The sequence below is a fragment of the Eschrichtius robustus genome, chromosome 9 (assembly GCF_028021215.1).
Source record: "Eschrichtius robustus isolate mEscRob2 chromosome 9, mEscRob2.pri, whole genome shotgun sequence".
NCBI classification, from domain to species: Eukaryota; Metazoa; Chordata; class Mammalia; order Artiodactyla; family Eschrichtiidae; genus Eschrichtius; species Eschrichtius robustus.
In genome coordinates this window covers 125,577,843-125,598,993 of record NC_090832.1, presented here as the reverse complement: position 1 = coordinate 125,598,993, position 21,151 = coordinate 125,577,843, and the positions used below count along the sequence as shown (strand labels likewise).

Genomic DNA, 21,151 nt, shown 5'->3' with positions numbered 1-21,151 from the left:
GTGATATTTTCTGTTCCATTCTATTTCATATTTCTTTAAAAATTCAGGGTGTCACCCACTGAATTGATTCTATGAATTAGTTTGGAAAACACTTGGCATAGTGCTTAGGAAGCATAAGCCGTAGCATCAAAGGGACCTGGATTTAAATATCAGCTCTATTAGTTACTAGCAGCACATCCAGACAAAAAAATCTATACCTTTGTGGGAAGGTATGGGTTTTCTGCCCATTTCTTGAATGAAGTATGCCAAAAGTGTATTTTATTTATGTAACATCTGCCTAGCAGTTACCCATGTGCCAGGGACAGTGTTTTACAGCACTCCGTTTTAGATCCTAATAAACAGCTCTATGAGTTAACACTACTGTCGATTTCATCTTACAGATGAAGAAACCAAAACAGGTTAATTAACTTGCCCGTGGTCACATGTCTAGTAAGTAACAGAGCTGGGATTTGAACTTAGGAAGTCTGGCCCCAGACTCCAGGCTCTTAACCACCATGATATTAATTATAATATCATCTCCTATAACAAACTATAAGTCAGTAAGATTTTTTTTATTAAGGTGTAATGGACATTTTACTACTTTTAGGTATACAACATAGCGATTCAGTATTTGTATGTACTTCAAAATGATCATGACAATAAGTTTAGAACATCCATCACCATACTTAGTTACAGAATTTTTTTTTCTTGTGATGAGAACTTGTAAGATTTACTAAGGCAACTTTCAAGTATGCAATACAGTATTGTTAACTACAGTTGCCATACTGTACATTACATCCCCATGACTTATTTTATAAGTAGTTTGTACCTTTTGACCACCTTCACTCATTTTTGCCCACTCCTGCCAACCTCTGTTCTGTATGTCTAAAAGATTAGTCTTTTGTTTTCTTAATAATTAGGTGACTGCTAGCTGTTTTAATCTGTATCCCCAGTGATAAAGTTGGATTTTCAAAGTTTAACAATGTTTCAGGAATTTGTTCCAGAATGCTATCTTTCCAGGTACAATGCATATCTTAAATGGAAAGATAGAATTATATGAATGGGTTAGGTATTTTTAACTTCCAATGGTGATTATGAATTATAGATTACTTTTACATACATTGCACTGGACTAGGAGTCAAAATAATATAGGTTCAAGTTCTAATTCTTCTGTTTTCTAGACACATGAGTTGGGGCAAGTCACCTACCCTCTCTGCCTTTGTTGCCCACCATCTGCCTATTCTAAATGATGTTTGGAGGTGCTTTTTAGAAATGTAAGATGCTTCTTGTTCAAATTACTTGGCAATGTGTAGATTATCAGGAGGTGACTAGTTTGGAAAAATCATTCTGTTCATTTTGTCTTTAGACTTGAAAAAAGTGATCTCTGTGCATGTGAATTATGCATACAAGCTAAATGTATTCCCAGTATTTAGTAGATGGCAAAATAAAATGTAAAGTTCAATGTATACTCTAGAGACCATGTTAAAATTATATATTCCTTTTAAGAAAAGCTGAATGACATTTAAATGACATTTTTCTGTTCTACAGAAACCAAAGGCAAATACCAAAGTAATTTGTAAGCGTTGCAAGGTAATGTTGGGAGAGACTGTGTCATCAGGTAAGAATTTCATAATAAAAAAGCCAAAATGATTGCCTTCTTGTTAAAAAAAAAACACGGTAGAAGGAGATTTTATAGGAAATATATATGAAAGACAACTAATGCATGTTGTAGAATTGATGCTTTTAAAAATAGAAATCAACTAATATATCATCCAATATGCCAAGAAGTTTGTGTATTTTGACCTTTGTAAGTACATAGTACTGAGTTTTAAGCATTAAGAAGTTGGGTCATTTTCAATATTTCATATCTTCTTTGTAGATATAAAGCAATAGTATAAAGCTTGTACTTGGGTCTATCTTAAAGAAGATTGGAGCTTTTTTCTTAATACAGCTCCACAGTCAGAAGAATTGGTTGCCAGAGATGATGGAGGAGATGCTTTTCCTGGCTGTTGTCTGCCTCAGGGCTGTGTTTTGAGGCTTGGAGGTTGGGGGTGCAGAGAACCTGTTGAAACATTCTGAGTTTTATACTCTCTTCCTTGTTCTTTTTTTTCCAATAGCGTTAATTATATTTTACATAAAGCCTATGTTATACCACTTTCCAATATAATAATGAAATCCTGATAATTAAAATGCATCACTCTTTAAAGATATGGTTTAAAAATGTCTAGAGAGCTACAGCATGCTGTGTTAGCTTTGTGGGTGAAGAATAATTGTTTTTAATAGAATTAATTAGAAGATGTGAGTTAAGTGAAACTTGTACTCAAGGGAAGGCAGATGGTGGCATTTTTTTGTTTGTTTTTTAAGCTCATCAGAGTCTCATAACTTGCTCTGAGAGAACAGAAAAGGAAGAATGAGTAGTTGTAAAGGATGCCACCCTCAATGTCATTTTTGGAGAATGAAAACAAGTCCCTTAAGCAATGACTTAGAAAATCTTAAGGCTTCCAGTTTAAATAAGGTGAATTGATTTTTTTCATGCTTTTCTCTCCTCCCTGAAGCCCAGTTAAAATGTCAGTTAAGGAATAAAAAAAAGAAGGACATCCACAGAGACAAAGAGAAATGAGGAGGAAACAGTGATGTGAAATAGAGGTGTAAGCAAACTTTTTTTGGAAGCTGTAGAGCTGAGACGGGTAGGAACACACTTGGCAGTGTGGAGGAAGCTGCAACCTTGGTGTCTGCAGAAGACCATTTAGGTAAGGAGTGAGCCAGTTCTCACTGTAGATCCCCAGAACTGGCCAGAGTTTAGAGGTAGCAGGTAAGAGGGACAAGGGCCTGAGAGCAGGATGATTAATGCAGAGTTTGTATATGGAGCCATAAGATTCCTAAGACTCTTTCTCTCCTTGCAACTTGCTTATGCTCTCAGGGTAGGAGATTGGAGCAGCCTTTCTTGGAATAAGGGAATGGAAGTGTACTAACCAGAGAAAAGATCTGCAGACACTGATTCTCAGGGGTCGTGTAACAGCAAAAAAATGAGCTTATATTCAGCTATCCTACTCTCAACAAGCCTCATATCTACACACAAGAGCTCCCTCTCAGCATTTTACTACCTTACACTTAAATCTGAATAGATTGCTGAGAATCAGTAAATGTTAAAAAGAGTTCAAAGCAAATAAATAATCAAATAAACAGAGTAGACGCATTGAGAAGAAACAAATTATGTATAAAACAGAAGAAAATCTTTTAAAAAACCATAATAAATGTCCTTGGAGAAATGAAATAATATTATCTCTATAATTCGGAGAATGTCGAATTAAAGATGTCATAGCTTGAAAAAACTAACCAAAGGACTGGAAAATAAAATTAAGGAACTATTTCAGAAATCAGGACCAAAAGACAGAGGTTGAAAATTGGAAAGGAAATTTCAAAAAAAAGACCATGTAAGTTTCCTGAGGATAGGAATATTGTCTATCTCATTTATCATGATAACCACAGTACTTAGATCAATATCTGGCACATAGTGGGTACCCAGTAAATATTTGTTGAATAAGTGAATGAATTGAGCCTTTTAGGGCATCCAACATCTAGCTAGGAGAAATTCTAGAAAGAGAGAATAGAGACAACAGGGTGGGGGAAATTATCAAAGAACAAAAATACCAAAAACACATTAAAAAGGTATTTCCCAGAGCTAGGCTTAAGTTTCTCAACTGAAAGAGCCCACTAAGTGTCTCATATAATTAATGGAGGGGTGACAGGGAAGCTACTTAAAGCCACGTAATTGAGTGATTTCCAAACGCCAAAGATGAAGTTCCTAGAGAGAAAAAAGCAGGTAATGTACAAAGGATTAGGAATTAGAATGACACTGAACTTCTTAATAGCAGTGTTGAAAGCTAGAAGACAATGAAGAATGCCCTCATAATTTAGAAGGAAAAAGATTTTCAACCCAGAATAATTCAATAGACAGTCAAACTGTCAGTCAAGGATGAAGATTATAAATACACATTTGGAAATACAGGGTCTCAAAACATGGACCTCAAAGTTATATTTTCCTTAGGAATCTACCATAGGGCATGCATCACCAAAACTAGGGATTTAACCTCAAAAGAGAAAGTGTGGGATTTGGGGAACAGATTGTCCAACACAGGAGAATGAGATAAGGAAGTCCCAGGGTGAGGGATGTACAGCAGGCATTACAGCCTGGATTGAAGCAAGGGGAGAGAAATTGTAATGAAGACTTTTTCAGTTATACACTGAAACTGGTAGATTTGTTGAATTGTTTGACCACATGTAACAAATAATCTTGAGACAAGCCATTTCATCATATGGGAAGAATTAACTAAAGGTGTTTGGAAAAACTAAACACATGAAAAAGAAAGCAGTTATGCGCTGCAGGAAAACAGAAGATTGAACAAGAAAGGAAGCACTTCCATGGTATCATTATGGTCACAACAATGTGAACACTGAATATCAATTTAACCAAAAATCTTTATGATGTAATATATAAGTATATTAGGAGGTCATTGTATGTGAATATGTGTGTGGGGTGATGTAAGAGAGCTATATCCACATCTACTCTAAAAGTAAATTAGTAGGACTCCAATTCCAAAACTGGTGGCATAAAGAGAATGGATAGTTCTACTCTGTAGGAAACAAGTACTGAACTGTACAAGTTCAGAAGAACAGGTACTAGAAACTAACCAAAATGAAGCAATGATTTGAGAGGTGTAGTTATCAAAAACTGCTACTGCCTTGGGTTAGAAGGGCAAATTTGTGACCTTTTTTGCTTGGGATCATTGTCATACTTCACACGCCCCCCAAACTTGGGCAGGAAAAAAAACACAGCTTTATTATCTATAGGTGGTAGGTTTGGTTCAGGGTAGGCAAAGGAGAAAGTAGAAATTTAAGAGGGATATTTTGGAAGCAAGAGGGCCGTGGAGGGGCTGAGCTGATAACTTCTTAACCCGGCTCTGGCTGATTGCAAAACTATACATGCATACAATAGATGCCAGGGAGTCCAATAAGAATTGAAAGCTTGGGGAGACCAGAAAATTTGCTGTGCCTTGGATTGCATTCCTCAATTCACACACAACCTGGGCAGCAGAAGATGGAAGCCATAATGGCTTGAGGCATTTGAGCAGAACCTCTCGCCAAATTTGCGTACAACCAGACTGTGCAGAGATAGTGAATACTCTCTAGGGAGTCAAGCTAAACAAAATAGAACTGAGCAGAGACATTAGTGACTACACACCATGGGAAGACATATTTCCCGGTTTAAGTCCAAGCTTGGTAATTGACCTATAAACCAATTACCCTTAAAAGGACAAAGCAAGGGACTTCCCTGGTGGCACGGTGGTTAAGAATCCGCCTGCCAATGCAGGGGACACAGATTCGGACACAGGTTTGAGCCCTGGTCCAGGAAGATCCCACGTGCCGCGGAGCAACTAATCCCGTGCACCGTAACTACTGAGCCTGCACTCTAGAGCCCACGAGCCACAGCTACTGAGCCCGTGTGCCACAACTACTGAAGCCCACACACCCTAGAGCCTGTGCTCTGCAACGAGAAGCCACTGCAATGAGAAGCCCGTGCACCAAAACGAAGAGTAGCCCCCGCTTGCCACAGCTAGAGAAAGCCCGTGCGCAGCAACGAAGACCCAACACAGCCAAAAATAAATAAATAAAAATAAATTAATTAAAAAAAAAGGACAAAATCCAGAATTGGTACAATGTATTACATACAATGTCCTACTTTCTTACAGAAATTATTAGCCATGCAGAGAAAGAGAAAGGAGTGACTCATACTCAAGGAAAAAGCAGGACTCAATAAATAGGTGCTGGGTAAGCACAAATATTAAATTAGGAGACAAAGATGTTGAAGTAGCTAATTATAAATATGGCAAAGAATTAAAAAAAACAAAAAACAAAAAACCTCTTGAGTGAACTAATAGCAAATCTCAACAAATTGGAAACTTCAGAGAATGAACCAGTTGGTAATTACAGAGCTGAAAAGTACAATAATGAAAGAAAAATTCACTAGATTACTAAAACCTCATATTTGAGGTGACAGAAGAAAAAAAATGTTGAACTTGAAGATAGATGAATAGAAATTAACCAATCCAAAGAACAGAGAAAAAATTCTCAAAATGAAGAGAATGTCAGAGATTTGTGGAACAATATTAACTGTTTCAATAAATGTGTAAGTGAAGCTGTAGAAGGTGAGGAGAAAAAGAAAGGGTCAGGGAAAAAATGTAGAAAAAAAAATGGTTGAAATCTTGTCAAATTTGGTGAAACATTTTAACTTTTGGGTCCAAGAACTACAGTGAATCTCAAGTAGGATAAACACAAAGAGCATTTCACCCAGGCACGTTGTGGTCAAACTGATAAAAGCCAGAGGTGAAGAGAGAATCTTGAAAGTAGCAAGAGAAAACAAAACATCACATATAGGGATTTCATTAAGAAGGCCAACTTCTTATAGAAGTAATGACCAAAATACACTAAAATGAGATATTCAAAATGCTGGGGGAGGGGCTTCCCTGGTAGCGCAGTGGTTAAGAATCTGCCTGCCAATGCAGGGGACATGGGTTCGAGCCCTGGTCCAGGAAGATCCCACATGCCGCAGAGCAACGAAGCCCATGCACCACAACTACTGAGCCTGCGCTCTAGAGCCTGTGAGCCACAACTACTGAAACCCACATATCTGGAGCCCGTGCTCCACAACAAAAGAAGCCACCACAATGAGAGGCCCACACACTGCAACAAAGAGTAGCCCCCGCTTGCTGCAACTAGAGAAAGCCCGCACGCAGCAACGAGGACCCAACACAGCCAAAAATAAATAAATTTATTTAAAAAAAATGCTGGGGGGAAAACAAACAAAAACACCTTTCATCTAATCTATATCCAGCAAAGCTCTCCTTCAAAAATGAAGGCAAAATAAAGACATTTTTATATAAACAGATGGAAATAATGCATTACTAGCAGACAATGCTAAGGAAAGTTCTTCAGGCTGACAATGCTAAGGAAAGATATGGTAATTGGAATCCACAGGAAGGAATGAAGAGAAGATAAGTGGAAAATATGTGAGTTAATTAGCACAAAAGCAAACTCAAAAGAGGTTAGCATAAAATTGAAAACCACCTGTTCCCTGCCATTTGCCAGTTCTTTAAAAGTAGAACTTTTGATTGCTTTGAGAAGTAAGGACAGAAGTCAAAGACTACACAAAGTAAGAACCTAGTAGGTGACTGTACAAAAATATGAGACCCTGAATGGCCGTACCATTCACCTTCACACAGTAAAGGTGAATCAGAAGTGAAACAAGCCTGTGGAATTACAGACAGGTATCAGTTCTTTGGGACATTAGGAATTTCAAATCTTTAACTTAGTCTGTGTTGGACTAGACATAATGCCATGGTCCTGGGAAAATCAAATGCAAGTCACCTCTGGAGGAAAATACCTTCATTGTAAAACTCATATTATTCCTGCAAATAATTTGTCAAGTACAGTGTTTACCATACAACCAAACGTAAATAAGCACACAAGTAAGCAACATCCATCCACAAGAACTAACAAAAATAGCAAACAATATAAACAGACTTATGTTATTGGAATTATCAGATGTAAACTGTAAAACAACCATGCTTACTATTTTTAACAATACAAAAGACAGGTTTGAAGATATCAAAAGGAAAAGGAAACTATAACAGTAAGCATATTTGGAAAAGAATTTCTAAAAAATTTCTAAAAAATATAATTGAAATTTAAAACTCAGTGGGTAGTTTAACAGCAGGTTAGGTACAAAGTGGAGAATGAGTTAATGAACAGAAGATAGATGAGAAGAAAAATCTGTAATCCAGCACAGAGACACAAGAAGGTAAAAAATATAGAAGAGAGGGTAAGAGACATAAAACACAGAGGAGATCTAATGTATGTTTAATCAGACTTCTAGAAGGAAAAGAGAAATAGAATAGAGCATAGGCAATATTTGAAGAGATAGTTGCTGAGAATTTTGCAAAAATGACAAAGAACAACAGTTTGTAGTTTGAAGTCCAAAGAATTCTACTTAGATGAGGCCCAAGTAAGAGAAATAAAAAGAAGTCTATAGCTAGACACATCAGGGATACTGCAGAAAAATTAAAAACAGAAAAGAAAATCTTAAAAGTAACCAAGGAAAAATGACATCACCTTCAAAGGAACAGCAGAAATGGAGGTTTGAAGACAGTGGAATGAAGTGGAATGATAGCGTGCACAAAGGTTAAACACTGCTAACGTAGGATTTTATATCAGGAGAAAATGTCCTGATATGAAAGAATCAAGACAAAGATAAATATATTCTCTGTCAAACAAAAGCTAGGATAATTCAATTCTAATGGTCTGGTTTCTTATGAAAAGAAATTTTACCTGTATATTAAGTAAAAGAAAACAATCCCAGATAGAAACTCTAAGTTCAAGAAGGATTGGTAAAGAAAGTGGTAAATATGTGGGTGACACTAAATGAATGTTAACTGTGTAAATCAATAATACCTTGTGGGATTAAAATTATGGAATTAAATTATAGTTTAACAACAGCTGGGACAAAAGAGATCACTTTATAATGTTAAAAGGTTCAGTTCTGCATCTAATAACATGACTTCAAAATAGTAAAGTGAAAAATTGGACTTCAAGGGGAAATGTATAAATTCATCATCATGACTCTAGATATATAATAATCTGTTAAACTTTTAAATTTGTTTTTTTGCCTTTTTCTGTGTGTTATACTGAGCAGTTGTAAACATTTATAGAAAATCTACAAGGAACAACTTCCCATCTTATTAAAACAATTAAAAAATTGTTAGCTCACCATTTTTAATGAATGTATATAATTCTCTTGCCTAAATGTATAGTTGTTTATTTAATCCAACCATCCTCAATTTTTAGAAATTTCAGTATTTTTCTATTAATATTATAAGCACCTTAATAGATAAATGTTACAGATATCTGTATTTCTTTGAGATAAATTTTTAGGCATTTAATTATGGTGTCAAAATATATAAACATTTTTAAGGCCTTCACCAAATGGCTTTTCAGAAATTTATTATTTGCACTCCTGACAGCAGAATGTGAGCAAGTGTATCCAGTTCTCCGTATCTTCATTGCTGCTGCACTTTATCATTCAAAAATATGTTATTTATTTGATGCTGAAAAATATTTTAATTTCCATTTCATTACTAGTGAGTGAACGTTTTTCATGGATTTTTTTAAAAATCCAAAATGGTTATGTTTATATTCAGTTCTATTAAATATTCAGTTTACTGTTTAAATTTTTCTGTAAATGAAGGACTCAGATAACCAGATTTGGTAACAATTGCACATTAATCGACTCAGTGAGATTCTGGGTAAATATTAACGTGCGATTCACAGCTTCTGTTCATGGGCTTTAGAGTACTGTGATTAAAAAGCCTTTTTCAGTGACTCCTAGTTTTGTGGCTACTCTGTAGAAATGAGGAAACCAAATGACTAATTTTTAGGTGAGTGGGCTATGGCTGTGATGTGACTAGTTACTATAACCTTGCATACGTGTGAGCAGAGTCTTGCTGCACCATGCTCACCTGGCCACGTGCTCTGCTAAAACAACGTGGCGTTATCTGAAGTCTCAGACTGTCTCCTTGTAGTCATCATTGCTTTGTCTTCTGACACTAAGTCATTTTTGGAAAAGTTTTACTAAATGGTAACTGTACCAGTGTAACGAATATTTGGTTTGGAATGTCTTAATTTGAAACTAGCATGTCCACAATAGAAATATTAATGTATTGGGGAGATCTTTTAATATTCTTATTTTTTGTTTCTAGAAACCACTAAGTTTTATATGACAGAGATAATTATTCAGCCATCTGAAAGAAATTTTCCCATCATACCAAGGTACAAATAGCTAATTAAGTGTGTTCTGTAATTTCACATGTAAGGAAAGATAGGTATTTGGGAATTATTAATTATAATTATTTATTATAATTATTTATTGTAAGTGATTATTTGGGAATTCATTTTTATTTATACCCCTCTTTGTTTGGAAAGGAAAAATAAAAGTCTTTGGAAAGGTTTTTAGGTAGTGGAACCAAACCACAGATATGAAAGATTTGAGGATTTATTTATGGTTTGCTTCCATAAGGGTATAGACAAATGTGCTCTTATAAATCTTCTAGTTCTGAAAGTTTTTTGTGTTTCTTTTTATGTGCTAGATACCCAAGGTTTTATAATATAATCATGAATAGGTTTTTGAGTAATTATTTCTGGTTTTAATTTAACTTACTTGAAACATGGGTTAGTTTTCAAATGACTTGTGCATTTTTTTTTTTAAAAGAAATTCACGTTCTTTTATTTATTTATTTATGACTGTGTTGAGTCTTCGTTTCTGTGTGAGGGCTTTCTCTAGTTGCGGCAAGTGGGGACCACTCTTCATCGCGGTGCGCGGGCCTCTCACCATCGCGGCCTCTCTTGTTGCGGAGCACAGGCTCCAGACGCGCAGGCTCAGTAATTGTGGCTCACGGGCCCAGCTGCTCCGTGGCATGTGGGATCTTCCCAGACCAGGGCTCGAACCCGTGTCCCCTGCATTGGCAGGCAGATTCTCAACCACTGCGCCACCAGGGAAGCCCGACTTGTGCATTTTTAAAAAGAATGTTACTTAGCCACTCAATCCATTATTAGTGTTTCTTTTCTTAGAATCTTTTTAGTTTTGCAAATGAAAGTTAACTGTAGTATGTCTTTATTTCAGCTAATTTATTGATGTCTAAAAATTAGGGCTCTCTGAATATAACCTTGAACTTTATCCTCCTATAAATACTTTGATTCTGTACCTCAGATCTGACACTCTGAGGGGATACAAATGGAAAACATTGGAGATAATACTGTCTAATGTTTGGGAGGAAATTTCTTACCTTCTTTTTTAACTTAGTTATTCACTGTTGAATGTGCCACAGCACAAATGGATTATTGACTTGTCTAACAGTATTTTTTTATTTAGTGGGGGGAATAGTTAGGTTTGGGGTGGAAAATATATTAAGGATCAAAGAATGGGTTATAGGAAGACTGGTGCAAACGCAAATACATTACAGTAGATTAAAATTAGCGTAGGTTGTGAGGGGATGGGCAGCATATAGAAAAGTCCGACATGCACCCACCTCTGCCTTACAGGTGCCCTGTGGGTGTTTTTGGCTCATCCTGCCAGGTAGAGTTATTACGAGAGGCACGTTGTGAAAATTCGTTTGTGTTCTAACAGATCTCAGTTTGTACAGAGCGTTATTGCCCAGTGCCTGGTGGAACTCTCCTCTGCTAGAAGCACTTTTAGATTCACTCTTCAAGGACACAACGGCAAAACGTACATCTTGGTAAGAAATGATTTCACCCAGCTCTTTGTAGCCTAGTAATCCAGGGTCTCAGAAATTCTTTGGGTTTTGTCATTCTTTTTTCTTAATTCTCGGGTCTAGAAAATAAATGATGAAAAATTGAGTTTTTAATCTCAGTTTAATTCACAAATCAAATCCCCTTAATTGAACAAGTGATTTAAGTGCCTCTGCATGCTAGGTACTAGGGATTTAGAGACAACTACAACCTGATCCCTCTGTAGAAGCTCATGCCACAAGATGAAGTTTTTCTACTCTTAGTTTTTAATGGCTTTCTTGGTCAGTGTAACACAATTCTGTCTTTCTCACTTTTTTCCCCATTTGATACTCTTATGGTTAAAATACGTTCTGTTGCTCCTGTTTTTGTTTTTATTGTTTTGTGTGTGTGTGGTAAGAACACCTAATGTGATCTACCCTCTTTACAGATTTTTCAGTGCACAATACAGCATTGTTAGTTATAGGCACAGTGTTGTAGAACCGGTCTCTAGAACTTACTCACCTTGCCCAACTAAAACTTTATACCCTTTGATTAACAACTCCCCATTCTTCCCTCCCCACAGTGCCTGGCAACCAGCATTCTACTTTCTGCTTCTATGAGTTAGACTATTTTAGATTCTTCATGTAAGTGGAATCATGTAGTGTTATCCTGCTGCGTCTGACTTGTCTTATTTATCATAATGTCCTTGAGGTTCATCTGTACTGTTGCATATTACAAGATTTCTTTCTTTTTACAGGCTAAATAATATTCCATAGGGTGTATGTACCACATTTGCTTCATCCATTCATCACTGGTGGACATTTAGATTGTTTCTGCATCTTGGCTATTGTAAACAGTGCTGTAGCGAACATGGGAGTGCAGAGATCTCTTTGAGATCCTGATTTCAGCACTTGGATGTTTGAGAAGTAGTAGCAAGTTTTGGAGAAAAGGCTCCGCAGTTAGCAGAATCATCCCCTACACGTACCACAAGCATTTAATATTAAACTGCTCCTGTCAAAAATAACGTTCTGCAGAAAACAATTGGGGACATAATGTGAAAATCCAAGATCGAGGGCCCATGTCTCTTCTCTGCCTCCACGCCTGTTTTATTCAACCAGTAAACATATATTGAGCACTTCTTATTTGAAAGACACTGTCCTGGGTGCTCAAGATAGAACCAAAATGCCATTGAGGACCTCGCAAGCTAATAAGGGAGCACGGTAGCTAAAAGGAGAGAGGGATTGAGGTGGTTATTAGGTGTTGCTCTGTGGCTGTCCATCCGTCACAGGGACCACATGCTTCTCTAATTCCACATAATTTCTATTCAAAGCTAAAATATTTTCTAACTCAGGTTGATACTAAGTATACCTCACAGTCCTAGTCTGAAATCAGTCTTAATTTTTTTCTTCACCTTTTTTTTCGGCTGCACTGCGCACCTTGCGGGGTCTTAGTTCCCTGACCAGGGATCAAACCCGTGCCCTCTGCACGTGGAAGTGTGGAGTCCTAACCACTGGGCCACCAGGGAATTCCCTTAATTTCCTTTTATTGCAAAGTTTTCAAGTTGAAAATCAGGAGTAGGAACTTTTTAAACTTACTACTAATGTATATTTAAATTAAATTTTTTTTCTTTTTTATAAAAGTAATACAGTCTTGAAACACATTCTGACAACATGAAGAACATAAAAGAAGTGGTAGTTCCCCTGTCCTGTCCCCTCTTCTGCCCCGCTGTGTCATACCATCCGGAGGTAATCATTAACAGTCTGACATGCGTACTTCATCATTCTTTTCCCTGTTTACACTTCTATGTACATACGCCCACAGGTATTTGTAAAAATAACATAATGATGTGATTAGCATCGTTCTTCAACATGCATTCTTCACACAACCAGGTATCATGAGGCTTGTTTCTTGTTAGTGTAAATATGGATTGGACTCTTACTAATGAGTAGAACTCCACTGTATGGCCGGTAAAGACAGTGCTGCAGGGAAAATCATCTTTGTACATGTATTTTAGTACTTCAGAAACAGATCTTTCTCATCTTACGCAGTATTGGAATCTGTGCATTTTAAACTCTGATAATTATCACCTCTCAAAAGTTGGACTAATTTATCCCTTATGAACATCCTTTATCCCTTATAGACATTCTTGGTGCCCCCCCCCCCCAGGTCCCCTCTCCTCGGCTGGTCCCCCCCTTTCCCATTGCTGAGAATGTTGCCTGCTCACGGCTCACAGTTGTCCTCTTCTCCAGAGACTTGTGCCATCCTGACAGATGCTGCCTGGCCCAGGAGTTTCCTGTCCTCCTCCGTCCCCCACCCCTGCCCTACTCAGCCCAGTGCCGATGACCCGACCCTGGGCTACAAAACCTGCCATCTCCTGTCTCAAGATGGGACAGACTCTGTAGGTGGAATTCAGGCTTCAGAGCTCCCTGTGAGATCAGGCTGAGTCCACATTGTTGGCTACCCTGCCTTATCTTCTTGACCTCCCTCCCTTTCTCCTGAGAGCATTTCCTCAGTGAACCACCTGTGTCCAAATCCCAAAACAGTCTTCCATGAGCAACATGTGGCAGTACCTGCTCCAAACCCCTCTTCTGAGCTGACTGTTATCAGTCTTTTTGTATTTGCCAATCTGATAAGTGAAAAGGGGTGGCACAAAATTTTGCATTTCCTTATTACTAGTTGTGTTAACATTTTTATATATTTATTGCTTATTTCTTCTGTTTATATTCTGTTCAATTCTGTTCATATTCTTCGCCTGTATTTCTCTTGGGCTGTTTTGTTGGGTTTTTTTTCCCTTATTGATTGCCAGGAGCTCTATATATTATGGATCATAACTTTGTATGTATTAAGTATTTTCTCCTAATCAGTTGTCTTTTCTTTAAAAACTTTATGTTGTCAGTGGCTCTACCAAAGGTTATACTTTGAGAGGCTTACCCTACTTAAAAGTTATATATGTGATATTTTTTCTGGTGTTTTATAGTTGTCTTTTTTTTTATGGTTTTGTTTTTGTTTTTTTGAGTGGTGGTATGAGGTATGAATAGGGTTGTGATATTCTTGTACTTGGACTTCTCTCTCCATGTCTTTAGCTATGGCTTTTAAACTCAGACAGTTTGGTGATTGAAGCTTTGGAAAGTTCCACAAGTATCAAAAAATTCCCTCTGTTGGAAGACTTATTGAAGGCCGATTCCAGTTCTGCCTGGAATGCTGTCAAGGTCCTCTACCAGCCATGCATCAAAAGCAGGAATGCAGAGTAAGTCATGCTTTTGTTTTCTCCCTCCACATTTGTTTTCGTTTCTGTTGCCACACTGGTGTTAAGAAATTAAGGAATTAAATGGGACTGTACCACTTCCCTACTTGATGCTTCTGGCAATCATACTGCTACCCATTGTGCTTTAAAAATGGGTTGAATCATTACAGGTTGTTCATGCTAATGTGCAGAAAGCATGCTTTTACTGAAAATAATTGGTCTTTTTTTTTTTTTTTTTTTTTTTGTAATCTCAGCTTTCTGTACATATGGCTGCAGGACTAAATCAGGCTTCAACAGCTATGACTATTTACTGATAAACACTTTCCAGGCATTTGGGATCCAGTTGTGAACAAAACGCAGCCCCTGCCTCCTGGGGTTGTCATCCTCATAGGGAGAAAGAAGGCAGGCCATAAACAAAACAGACAAAACATCAAAGACTGATATGGCTCTTCCTGTAAGTCAGGCGCTCATCTGAGGGCTTCTCGCTCCTTTAAGCCCAACAACAACCCTGTGGGGTTTATCACCCCATTTTAAAGAAAGGACACTGAGACACAGGTGTGAAACGTAAAGCAAGTTAGTAGGGTGTAGGAGGTTGGCATTTTGTACTGAAAAGTCAAAGAAGGTTCCTCAGATAAAATGATATTTAAGTGGAAAACTTGAAGGCAGTGAGGGAGTGAGCCATATCTGAGGAAGAGCATTCTTGGCAGAGGGAACAGAAAATGTTCTTATTTAAACAGATTGGAAGTTTATACTTGTCCTGTACTCTCTGATGGGTTTGATCAAATTTGTACTAAGAACAGAAAGATCCCAGTCTTCTTCTGGGAAGTAAATAAGAAATTTTAAAAAATTATTGCTTGTCTTTTCTTTTCTTTGAATTATGCAAGCAGTTCGAGTCATAAAATATTCAAACAGTAGAGACTTACATAAAGTAAACTGTGAAAGTTCTCCATCATGTCTCTCTCCAGAAGAAAAAAGTATGTTGTGAATTTTTCCACTTTTTTTCTATTTTGCATTTTAACATAATTTGCATGATGCATGTGTATTTTTTTACACTTAAAAAAACAAAAAACAAAACAACAACACACTGTGTCTTGGAGATTCTTTCCATGTCAGTGCTTGACATTTTATGAAATGGATATACTGTAAGTAATTTAACCATTTTTCTGTTGATGGATATTTGGGTTATTACTTTTTTGCTGCTATAATTAGTATTCCACTGTATGTTGTACATTTATTTTGCAATTATGTGTACTTTTTAATGAGGTATTTCTAAAAGTAGAATTACTAAGTCAAAGGGTGTAACATTTAAAATTTAATAGGTAATATCAAATTATTTTGCAAAAAGGCATTGCAAATTTATACTCCCACATAAAGTTTCTATAAATGCCCATTTCCCTACACCCTCACCCAAGCTGCTACGTAGATTTTTGCCCATCTGATGCCAGTCTAAACGAAACAGATTCAGTTGACTCTCCTTGTGTTTTATTGAAGCATGATCAGAGAATATGGCTTATGTATTTGATGCTTTGGGGACTTTGTTGAGGGTTGTGTGTGTGTGGTGTGTACCTTTATGTATTTAGATTTATATAGTCAAATTTATTAAAACTTTTTATTCTTATTTATTTGAAACGTGGATATTTTGAGAAGGGTATGTTGAATCTCACACTGTGATTATGGAAAAGTCATTTTCTTCTGGTTTTGATGCCTCTTTTCGCATTGTATATTTTAAGCTATGTAATTAGGTACTTGAAAGGTTTGTGCCATAACGACTTGACTAATTGTGTATTTTATCAATAAGATTTTTCTCTCCTTTCATTTTATGTTATTTTTCTTTAATTCTAATTTATCTGATGTTATTATCGCTAAATTTACTTTCCTTTTTAAAAAATTATTGATCTTTTTCCAATTGTGTTTTTTCAGTTGTGTGTTATTTTATCTTAGGTATGTATCTTATTAACATCAACCTTGTAAACAACATGTAGCTGGATATTTTAAAACTCCAATGTGACAGTCTGTTTATTTTAATAGTAAACTTAATTAATTTACATTTATTGTGATTATTGATGTAGTTGAACTTAGTCTGCTAACTTTTACATTGGTTGGCTTCTCTGTGTCATTTCTTTCCTGTAATGATTTGAAAGTAAAAAAAAAATCTATTTCAAAATGATTTTTAATGGTTAACCTTAAATTTTTAATACATATCCTTATACTTTTTTTTCAAAGCTGTCAATATCTAGATTTATCTAGTATCCATTGTCTTCACCAAAACAAGAAACGACTCTTAACAGGGTTTCACATTCACTCTCTTGCTCCCTCCCGAATGCACTCTCTCCCTTTGTGATTCTGATGATGGTGGTTGTCTCTTCTTAAAGAAGTATCAAGCCAAAGCTCTACCCCTTTTGCTTACTTCTTACTTATACTCGTGCATTATGACCATAAATGTTTTTATGTTTTTATCGTGTAAGTCTGTTTCCATAAAAACATACAGGATTGCTTGATGGTTTTAAAAATATTTACAAATAGTATTATATTGTATGTATATTTTTACAATTTTTTTAAACTCATGATCCTTTGTTCCAATTGTTTGATTTGATAAAGTCTAATAGCTCTTTTAAACTTGGACCGTAGTCAATCCTTGAATATCTGAAAATGTCTTGTACCTATTTTGTCTCTCTGAAAACCTTTAGGATTTTCTCTTTATCCTTGATTTCTAAGATTTCTTTCAGAGGTGTCTAAATGTAAGTGTTTATTCAAGATTTTCTCTAATGTCATAATCTGTCCTCAGTCTCTGTGAGAATCATAATTATACTTAAAGTCTTCTGTTTTTTTCTATTAACTCTTGTTCCTTGGATATTAACTCTTCTCTTTTGGAAAAAAAGAAAAAAGAAAAAAAACCATTGTGTTTGGTACTGCCTTTCATGGTGTTGCTTTTCCCAAATGTTTGATGATTTTACTGGAATTCCTGCACTGGGCTGTAAACTCCAGGTGAGCCAGGACCTTGGCGGTCTTGCTCATTACTCCATCTAGATGAGTGCTTGTAGAAGTGCTCAAAACATGCAATTTATATTTACGTCTATGAAACATTTGTGAAGTGAATCACACATAGTTTTCTGCTTGTCCTTGTATTTGATAATTAATGTTCATCTATTGGTGACTGTTTGTTCTTGTTACCATAGCTTGCCTTTATGGACTGGTGAATGAGAACTCAAAGGAGATACTAGTCTGGATGTGCCCGTTTTTTGACAACTTTTGGGTGTCATGAAAAAGGAAGTGATTGTAGCTTTGTATTCATTATTGTGAAGGATCTTTGCACTGCCTTTCTTCAGGAGTGTTAACAAGGACACAGTGCACCTGTCCCATCATTTCATGTATTTTTAACAAATCCCTGTGACACTAGGATGTAATGGACTATAAATATATAGTCCATTGTATTCTGCTGTGTTTATTAGTGGACATTTTTTAACTCCATGTGTCTTGGGGATGAGTGGACATCCAGTAAATGAATTTATTACTTCAGTTTGCCTGTTCTATAAACCTACTTCTGTTGTGTTTTTCCTCCTCCTGCTGTTTGCCTCTGGGTCCTCCAAAGGTGGGGAGGAAATTTCGCAGGTTGAGTAAGCATCGTGTGAGTTATTTACTTTTGTCTTTTAAGGACATTAGTTTCTTTCTTTTGGGGCATGACAGAGCAAACCGTAGACTCCCTGGCATATTTTTGGCACATGGGGTGGTATATTAACTATTTTAGTCCAATCAGCTAGAATTTTTTTCCTAGTGGAAGTGTGGATTGCCAGATGGCAGTCTAAAAGAGGAAAATAGCAAATGTAACTATGGTTTTATTTCCTTGAGCACATACAAAAACGTGGCATGTAATATTCTTAGAATGTTCTTTCTAGCAATAGACACATGTCTCAACATTTTGAAGTCTACTGTCTTTTATATAATCCCCCTCACCCTACCCACCCCCAGCCAGAGTTATCTTACAACTCACATTCTTTAGTTTACATATCAAAGTTTAGATCCTAAATATTAACTTTTTAGCTTTGGACTCTTTTAAGTTCACTTCTGCAGTTTAATTCTGCTAATTCAGTAATTCACCTGTTGCCTCATAGTCTCTAGATTGGGGGTAATTTTACCCCTCGAGGGACATTTGGTAATGTCTGGAGATATTTTTGGTTGTCACAACTTGAGGGACCACTGGCATCTAGTAGGAGGTGGAGCTGGGGATACTCTTAAACATCCTGCAATGCACTGGAGCCCTTACAACAAAGAATCATCCAGCCCCAAATGCCAGTAGTGCCAAAGTTGAGATCCCTGTTCTAGATTATCTCCTGAAATCAGGCTGTGTCTACCTTTTCCCTCTGGGGGTCACAACCCACACTTTTCTTGAAATGGTATTTAGGCCAGCAAATAAGGGAAATTTTACTGTGGCATGGGTTAAAATATCTATAATCCCACATGTTAACTTTGGTTAGAATAAAACAGGATAAATGGTAAAATATAGTGTAACTATTGCTACACTTCTCTCTTTTATGGGGGGGCAAACGTGAAGAATAGATGTATTTTTGTTAAACAATGACAAAGAATTTCATAGATATCAAGTCCTTTGTTCTCATATTTTTAAGAGAAGAGATCTTAGGGGAATGCATTCATTAAGTGCAAATAAGTGGGTTTATTTTTTTTTAAGCTAAACTGAATTCTCTTTTGTATAAATTATATAAGTCCTAATATTGGTAGTGGTTCTTTCCACCTTTTTCAAAAGATACAATATCTGATTTAGGAATATGGAAAATTTGAACTGATAAGAACTGCTCTATAGTCTACTGTTAACAGCAGCATTTCCTTGCAAAAGGTATTGAGGGAAATGCTGATGATATGTTATATTCACCCCTAATTTTAGTAGAATTTAGCAATTAAATTTTATAAACTAAGTAGGTTTCTCTCTGTTGGCAAATATTGGTTCTACAACAGAAGTATTGTTTTTGCCTTAAGATAGTCATCATTATTGCTTTTTCTAATGAAATAAAAACACGTATCGTAAAATAGGTAGCTAGTGGGAAGCAACCGCATAGCACAGGGAGATCAGCTCTGTGCTTTGTGACCACCTAGAGGGGTGGGATAGGGAGGGTGGGAGGAAGGGAGATGCAAGAGGGAAGAGATATGGGAACATATGTGTATGTATAACTGATTCACTTTGTTATAAAGCAGAAGCAAACACACCATTGTAAAGCAATTATACTCCAATAAAGATGTTAAAAAAAATCTTATAAAAAAATAAAATAAAAAATAGGTATTTTTTAAAATAAATAAATAAATAAATAATAAAATAAAATCTGTGGGCTATGTTAATGTATAGTCTACAGTATATAAGTTTAAGACTTTAAAAGGAGAACATAAATGCAATAGGGCTAATGAAAAAGAAAAAAAAAACACATATAAACCGCACACGTATACATTTCCTATGCATAAAATAGTATTACTAGTTGTTTCTATTTGTGAAGTAGTATTTTTAAATCTCTTTTTCCTCTTTATTTCAGAAGGAAATTTGAAATTCTGCTTAATTTTTCTTTATTGTGGTAAAAATCACATAAAATTTAGCATCTTAATCATTTTTCAGTGTACAATTCAGAAATGTTAAGTGCAGTTGCCCTTTGAACAAAACCAACTGTGCAGTCAAAAATCCACTTGTAATTTATAATCAGCCCTCTGTGTTTGAGGTTCCTCTGTATCCACATTCATGGATTCAACCAACCACAGATCGCGTAGTACTGTAGTACTTACTATTGAAAAAAATCCGCATATAAGTAGACCCACGCAGTTCAAACTCATGTTGTTCAGGGGTCAACTTTATATTCACATTGTTGTGAAACAGATCTCCAGAACTTTTTCATCTTGCAAATCTGAAACTGTACCCGTTTTCCCCTTCCCCCAGCCTGTGGTAACCACCATTCTATTTTCTGTTTTTATGGGTTTGACTGCATTCATCTGCTAGGGCTGCCATAACAAAATGCCACAGACTGTATGGTTTAAACAACAGAAATGTATTTTCTTATAGTTCTGGAGGCTAGAAGTCCAAGATCAAAGTGCCATCAGGATTGGTTTCTCTTCCTGGCTTGTAAATGGTTACCATCTTGCCGTGTCCTCACGTGACCTGTTCTCTTTGCACATGCACAGAGAGAGAGAAAAATCTCTGTGTCTCTTCTTCTGATAAGGACTGATAAGGCCCCATTCTTATGACCTCATTTAACTTAAGGACTTCCTTAAAGGCCCTATCTCCAAATACAGTCACATTGGTGGTTAGAGTCCTAACTGTATTCATATTCAGCACAAGAATTTTGGGGGAGCCACAATTCAGTTCATCACATTGACTACATTAGATACTTCATGTAGGTGGAATCATATAGTATTTGTCATTTTGTAACTGACTTATTTCACTTAGCATAATGTCCTCAAGGTTCATCCATGTTGTAGCATGTAACAAGATTGCCTTCCTTTTTAAGGCTGAATACTATTCCATTGTATGTATATACCACTTTTTGTTTATCCATTCATTCCTCTATGGACGTTTGGGTTGCTTCCACCTCTTGGGTATTA

General features: G+C 36.4%; 1 protein-coding gene across 1 annotated transcript in view; it reads left to right on the top strand.

Annotated features, from left to right (window-relative positions):
* Positions 1 to 21,151, top strand: part of UBE3D (ubiquitin protein ligase E3D) — a 145,370-nt gene that overhangs the window by 28,000 nt on the left and 96,219 nt on the right. The window contains exons 5-8 of the mRNA XM_068551048.1: positions 1,528 to 1,597; positions 9,792 to 9,861; positions 11,216 to 11,324; positions 14,400 to 14,563. Of these exons, the coding sequence (XP_068407149.1) occupies positions 1,528 to 1,597; positions 9,792 to 9,861; positions 11,216 to 11,324; positions 14,400 to 14,563 (413 nt within the window). The remainder of the gene's footprint in view (positions 1 to 1,527; positions 1,598 to 9,791; positions 9,862 to 11,215; positions 11,325 to 14,399; positions 14,564 to 21,151) is intronic.